Raw genomic sequence first — 7,311 nt, forward strand, 5'->3', positions numbered from 1 at the left:
TCACAATGATAGGAACTGACTTCTTAAATAGTTTAGGGATGTTGGAGGCATCAAATACCACTTCAGTGAAAAAAAAAAACCTTACAAAAAACTAGTAAACTAAAATTTACCTTTAAGTATATTTCAGTTATAGAAGTGTATACATTTTAGAAAAAAACTATTAATATACTGGTATGTGCACTATTTTAATACATATTGAAACCAAATTGTATATTGCTGCTTGTTTTACTGATAATACAGAATAATTACACAAATTCCCAGAGCTTCGGGAACAAAATGTCAAAAGTGTATGCCTTTCCTATGGATCGGTCCCTTCTGTGCAAGAAGCGCTAGATTATGCAATCTGTCCTTATAATTGTCATTAGAGACACCTTTAATAAGGAAGAGGCCAACTGAGAGCAAAGCTGTCTGTTACAAGGTCCCCTTGAGAATGCATCAAGTTAACAAATACACAGTACATTAAAATACCACAGAAATGGAACAAAAAAGAATACAAATGTATAGAAAAAGAGTATATACACTATAAAAAGCACGTACAGGTTTCCTGGAAAACGTCAATTTACAAGAAACCTGAAACCCTCGGTGCTAAGCAGTTTGTCCAAATTGAGAGTAACCTGTGGCTGATTCCATTTAAGAGGTGCGTAGAATATGATGGAAGTCTTCCTTAATTCAATTAACAGATTCCAGGGAGCAGGTCAAGGAACTGTATGATAAGACGAAGAAGAAGACGAAGAGAAGTCCTACCCTGTTTTAAATTGACGTGACACAAAGCCAATCGCAGTCGAAACTGCAGCAAGTACTTCCGGTTTCTGTCGCAGCGTAGTCTTCCTGTCTGAGTTGAGCAGCCTGTGTTACCCGAATTAACCCGAATTATAAATTGAGGTAGTTGAAAAGAGGTAGTGTTCGCCTCAAAAAGGTTACTGCCCACTCCTAAAAACAACAGTCTTTATTGACACTAGCCCACCGAGAGGGGTAAGTCGACACGTTTCTTTAAAAAGGCTTGTTTCGGAAGCTGGAATAGATATTTTATTTGGCGTAGACTGATCAGTGCGCCATCTTGGATTCCTGTTGACTTGCTGTGTTATTTTCAAAGGTACCGGAGGCAGTTATTCGAGAAAAACGGAGACCGTTTAAGAAAATATCGTGCAAAAAAACTTTTGATGTAAAATCGTGTCTACCAAAACCTTTTAACTGCCACGGGCAACAGCGTAGTTACCTTAGAGGTGCACTGCACGTTCAAAGGAGAACCATCTTGCATAGCTAAGTTAACGTTAGCTTTGTAGTTTTACAGTTGCGTCTTGATTTCTAATAATCTATCGATTGTTAACTTAGCTTGCTCCTTATGGGGCGATAGAATTTCATTTGCTAGTTAACGTTAAACGCAATTTTTATATATCTGTACGTGTCACCTAGCTAGCTTATTGGCGTTAGGTAGGGGTTGCAGTTTCGATGATAAATTAATAAAGCGTACAGTAGCCGTGTCTACCAGTGTAGCCTTGTTACCATACTAATGTATATTTAACTTGTATTCCCGAGGAAAGCTTTTCCATGCACACGGTTCAGCGTGTCTTGTGCCAGCTGATACCTGGTAACTAGCTGACCCGCGTCTGTTTGGAAGTGTTGACCTCTGTCTGATGACACACAGCTAGCTGTTGCTCGGGAGTTGCGTATTTGCGCGTGTGTGTTTGTCAGAAGGACCTGGTGTCGGTTGTTATGGGGGTTTTCCTTTGACTCCTGTACATTAACCGCTGATCAGATTGCCAAGTCCCGCGATGAGCAGTTCTGAAGAAGTTTCGTGGATCTCCTGGTTCTGTGGACTCAGAGGAAACGAATTCTTTTGTGAGGTATGCGAGCATTCGGCGTAATTCTAAACGCACAATTTCCTCACCAATGCTCTAAAATATGTGCACACGCACAGCTGCTATATGTATTGTAAATAATCGTCTCTGTCTGTCTGTCAGGTGGATGAGGACTATATCCAGGACAAGTTTAACCTCACAGGACTCAATGAACAGGTGCCACACTACCGACAGGCCTTGGACATGATCTTGGACCTGGAGCCAGGTCAGTACAGCAGAGCATTACAGTATGCTGTTCATTGCAGTGGGTATGAGCTGTCTGTTGTTTATAAAGTGGTGGTGGTGGTGTGTGTGTATTGTATAGAGAGTGTGTGTGTTTGTGCTGTAATTTTGTGTGTATTTCTGTGTTGTATGAAGAGATGTGTGTGTTATATGGAGGCGTGTGTGTTGTATGTGTGTGTGTTGTATGGAGGCGGGTGTGTGGTGTGTGTGTTACATGGAGGTGTATGTGTGTGTTGTATGAAGGTGTGTATATGTGTGTTGTATGGAGGTGTGTGTGTATTGTATGGGGGTGCGTGTATTGTAAAGAGGTGTGTGTGTGTGTTGTATGGAGGTGGGTGTGTGTTGTAAAGAGGTGTGTGTGTGTTGTATGGAGGTGTGTGTGTGTATTGTAAAGAGGTGTGTGTGTGTTGTATGGAGGCGTGTGTATTGTAAAGAGGTGTGTGTGTGTGTGTTGTATGGAGGTGTGTGTGTGTTGTATGTATAATAAAGTGCTGTGGGCTGTCCTGTCTCTCAGATGAGGAGCTGGAGGATAACCCTAATCAGAGTGACCTGATAGAGCAGGCGGCGGAGATGCTGTATGGTCTGATCCACGCCCGCTACATCCTCACCAACCGCGGGATCGCACAGATGGTAACACACACACACACACACACACACACACTCACACTCTCTTTCTCACACACACACACACACACACACACACATTACATTACAGGCATTTAGCAGACACTCTTATCCAGAGCGACTTGCACAACATTTACATAGCATTTTACATTGTATCCATTTATACAGCTGGATATGTACTGAAGCAATTCAGGTTAAGTACCTTGCTCAAGGGTACAACCTCAGTGTCCTACCCAGGAATCAAACCTATGACCTTTCGGTTACAAGCCCAGTTCCTTACCAGCTGTGCTACACTGCCGCCCCACTGCCACACACTCACATACACGCACACACACACGCACACACACACTCACACACACATTCACAGGCCCGCACGCGTAGAGAAACACACGCACACACTCACACAAAAACACACATACAAACACATGGGTGCAGACACTCTCACACGCACACACACACTTACACACGTCATTCTCTCATTCCTCCCATTCTCTCCCATGATCCTTTTCTCTTTCTTTTTTCAGTTGGAGAAGTACCAGCAAGGAGATTTTGGCTACTGTCCTAGAGTTTACTGTGAGAACCAGCCCATGTTACCTATTGGTGAGTCAGTGTGTATGTACTATATTAACCCTATCTCTCAGTGCAGTGTTAATGTACTGTAGTGTGGAGTCAGCCAGTGTGTATATACTGCATTAACCCTCTCTCTCAGTGCAGTGTTAATGTACTGTAGTGTCCAGTCAGTCAGTGTGTAAATACTGTATTATCCCTCTCTCTCAGTGCAGTGTTAATGTACTGTAGTGTCCAGTCAGTCAGTGTGTTAATACTGTATTATCCCTCTCTCTCAGTGTAGTGTTAGTGTACTCTAGTGTCCAGTCAGTCGGTGTGTATGTACTGTATTATCCCTCTCTCTCAGTGTAGTGTTAATGTACTGTAGAGTCCAGTCAGTCAGTGTGTATGTACTGTATTAACCCTCTCAGTGTAGTGTTAATGTACTGTAGTGTCCAGTCAGTCGGTGCGTATGTACTGTATTAACCCTCTCTCTCAGTGTAGTGTTAATGTACTGTAGTGTCCAGTCAGTCGGTGTGTATGTACTATATTAACCCTATCTCTCAGTGCAGTGTTAATGTACTGTAGTGTCCAGTCAGTGTGTATATACTGTATTATCCCTCTCTCAGTGCAGTGTTAATGTACTGTAGAGTCCAGTCAGTCGGTGTGTATGTACTATATTAACCCTCTCTCTGTGTTTCTGCAGGGTTGTCGGACATCCCGGGAGAGGCCATGGTGAAGCTCTACTGCCCGAAGTGCATGGACGTGTACACCCCCAAATCCTCCCGGCACCACCACACGGACGGGGCCTATTTCGGGACGGGGTTCCCCCACATGCTGTTCATGGTGCACCCCGAGTACCGGCCCAAGAGGCCCGCCAACCAGTTTGTGCCCAGGTGCGATCCCCAAAAACGATCTCTAAAAACGATCCCCAAAACGGGTCTTCATTGGGTGTGTTTTTGAGGAAGAATAGTGAGAACTCGGGCTTCTTTTTCCTATGGTTTCACAATTTGATGGGGTATTTTTCATTCCGATACCTGCATATATATATATATATATATATATATAATATTTTATTTTATAAAAACAATTGTTTTGTTTGTCTGTTCTCTCTCAGGCTATACGGGTTTAAGATCCATCCCATGGCCTATCAGCTTCAGCTGCAGGCAGCTTCCAGCTTCAAGAGCCCCGTCAAAGCCATCCGCTGAAGCTCGGGGGGGTGGGGTGGGGGGGGAGACGGGGGTGTTGGGGGCCGGGGGGGGGGGGGGGCACTGGCGGGGTGTTCCAGCGCTGCTAAAAAACTGGTGTTATGATCCCATTACAGCCACACACAGACACACTCACTCACACACGCATACACACACACACATACTCGCATACACACATGAACACACTGGCTCACACACGCATACACACACACACACACTCACATGCATACACACACACACACACACACACACACACACACACACACACACTCACATGCATACACACACACACACACACACTCACACGTGCTTACACAGACACACACACGTTTAAGCTGTTGGTGAAGTGAGTATTCCGTGTTTCTTCATCGTTAAGCGATTCCCTTTCCTCTTCCTCCTCTCAGCGTACTTGGAGAACGAACTTTGTTTTGATTTCAGTCTCTGAAATTGTTCAGTAGGAGTACATTTAGGAATTAGGAATTAAATTATTCTTTGTATTTTTTTCTTCTTCTTAGCAACTACGAATACATTGAGACCTCACAATCAAAGAGTAATTTTGTTTTTGTTTTTTTTGTAAAAAAAAGAAAGAAAAATGAATATTTGTTTTTGTCTTGGTCTCTCTTTTCTCTCTTCTCTCCTGTTGCATGGATACGGTGGGGGGTCACAAGTCCTGGTAGCGCTATAAGGGCAAGTTTCAGAACATCTGTGACAAAAGCACACAAACAGAAGACTTGCGGGCTTAATGGTGAAACCTGTGCCTTCACAAAGCAGAATTATTTTCCATTACATTTATTTAGCAGACACTTTTATCCAAAGCAATGTACAATAAATGCATGCCAAAGGTCATTGGAACAACTACGAAGCAGCACAGGTCCAATAAGGTTCAATACTCATTATGCAAGTTATTCATAGCCATGAACACATTAAATCCAGTTAACACTGTAAACATTACTCTCTGACCTAGCCTATGCTAAGTCAAACTAGGAGACATGACAAGCTACAACATCAAGATAACAATACAAAGTACAATATAGTTGCTGGATGGAGGTTGTTACGTCCCTCCACCTCAGGTACGCTTCAGAGCACTGTCAGCAGACCAACTGATCAGTCGACCTCAGTGCCCCGAAGCGTACCCCCACTCATATTAGCCACCAGAAACAAAAAAGGAAAAACAATGAAGTGACAAGTCCCTTGGACCCGCCCGGCGGCTAAGCTAACCGGGCTAAGAACAGAAAATTTAACTCTAAAGGGTAAAATCCCGGATGAGCCCCCATTTATGTTACGGTTGCTCTCAAGCCCCCGCAAACATAACGAAGCCAAAACCAAGGCTTCCCGAAAACAACCAATAACTCTAATTAATTACACGTAAGAGATACCAAAGTAGCGGCAAAACATAAGATAAAATCAAGACCCGGCCGTGGTCGAGAGGTGAGGAGAAAAAGCCCCCATCTTTGAGAAGCCGACTCCAGGCTTCTTAAAAAGGCACCGCCACAGGTGCTCTTAATTACCTGTAACGAGACAAACACGTATCCAAACAGCCAGCGCCCCCCACCTGAGGCGGAGGGACGTAACTGAGGTACAACATGGAAGTGGCAAAGAAGGTACATGTGTAACATGAGAGTGCTATAGGAACAAAGCAGAGAGACTGAAGTGGTAAAAATGATCCCAGATTGGGAGTGGTGATAGATGGATAGTCCAGGTAGAGTCTAAAGAAATGAGATCACGGAGTTAGCCAGGTAGAGTCTGAAGAGATGATATCACCCAGTTAGCCAGGTAGAGTCTGAAGAGATGAGATCACGGAGTTAGCCAGGTAGAGTCTGAAGAGATGAGATTACTGAGTTAGCTGGATAACTGCGCTGAGTAAAACCCGGAACAGCTCTTTTTACGTTCAGTCGGTGTTCTGGATTTGGGAGGGTTCCGGGTTTTACTCAGCGCAGGTGCCCTGCTAACTCCGTACTCCTGCTTCATGGTGCAGGCCTCCGGCTGTGACCTCTTATGTATATTGAACTAAGGCATTATGTGGGAACAGTGCTTGTGACGCAGAGGCTGCAGGTTTCAATCCCAGGTGGGGCACAGCCGTTGAGCCCTTAAACAAAGTGCTAACCTGAATGGCATGTGAACAGACTAGGGCTGGGTTAGAGTATCCATTCAACGCCCCTATGTATGGGGTGGGTGGGGGTGTGGTGGCAACAGGCATCAGAGGCAAGACCGACAGCTGGTACTGGACAGGCGATTCTCACAATCCTTTGTTGGGCCAATCACGCAGTCCCTTACGTGGGCCCAGAAAGTGGGCGGAGCTATCAGAGGTTCAGTGGAACGGATCGAATGTGCCCCTGCGTGTGGTTGGCCATCAGAACTGATACAGGAAGGAAAAAAAAAATATGTGGTCATTTCTAAAGAAATAAGTGATCTATGTGAAACATGTGATTGACAGGTCTTCTGTAAGTTTGTCCAAATAATTTAAATGTCCCTAGAGATATATTCAAGATGATTGGGTTTTTAAAGAAAAAAAAAGAAATGACCAAACAATAAAAAATTAAATTTTTTAAAGAGGGTAGGAGGGGGCAGGCCATAGACCGTGCATAGGAACTGGAGAGGGTGCATTGAATTCAATTCAACCGTGAGTTCAGTCCTCTGTCTGTTCCTTGCAAACATGTTGCTGGTCTCTGGTTATTTAAATAATTTTAAAAAATTATTTTTGTGACCATATGGTGTCACTGTTTGACTGCTATGTGTGCTGTGCTTCGACTGTGATCTGTGTATGTGCGTATGTGCACGCGAGAGTGTGTTCGTGTGTGTATGTTTACGTGCGTGCATGCGTACATGTGAGCTCTGAGACCACCGTGCACATT

The 7,311-nt window shown here is 44.1% G+C and overlaps 1 protein-coding gene across 1 annotated transcript; it reads left to right on the forward strand.

Moving 5' to 3' along the window:
* Positions 1–807: 807 nt before the first annotated feature.
* On the forward strand, positions 808–4,482 carry csnk2b (casein kinase 2, beta polypeptide). The gene is made up of 7 exons (XM_035428481.1): positions 808–972; positions 1,757–1,844; positions 1,962–2,064; positions 2,596–2,711; positions 3,230–3,305; positions 3,958–4,147; positions 4,369–4,482. The coding sequence occupies exons 2-7, from the start codon at positions 1,773–1,775 to the stop codon at positions 4,457–4,459; spliced, it is 648 nt and encodes a 215-aa protein (XP_035284372.1). The 5' UTR covers positions 808–972; positions 1,757–1,772; the 3' UTR covers positions 4,460–4,482.
* Positions 4,483–7,311: the final 2,829 nt, after the last annotated feature.

This window comes from Anguilla anguilla, chromosome 8 (assembly GCF_013347855.1).
Source record: "Anguilla anguilla isolate fAngAng1 chromosome 8, fAngAng1.pri, whole genome shotgun sequence".
In the NCBI taxonomy this organism is placed as follows: Eukaryota; Metazoa; Chordata; class Actinopteri; order Anguilliformes; family Anguillidae; genus Anguilla; species Anguilla anguilla.

What these genes read in the sequence shown, in the direction of transcription:
- csnk2b (XM_035428481.1), top strand. Translation starts at nt 1,773, where the DNA reads ATGAGCAGTTCTGAAGAAGTTTCGTGGATCTCCTGGTTCTGTGGACTC. An exon ending in ACCGCGGGATCGCACAGATG is followed by an intron (nt 2,712 to 3,229) that starts GTAACACACACA and finishes TTCTTTTTTCAG; the next exon opens with TTGGAGAAGTACCAGCAAGG. An exon ending in CCAGCCCATGTTACCTATTG is followed by an intron (nt 3,306 to 3,957) that starts GTGAGTCAGTGT and finishes GTGTTTCTGCAG; the next exon opens with GGTTGTCGGACATCCCGGGA.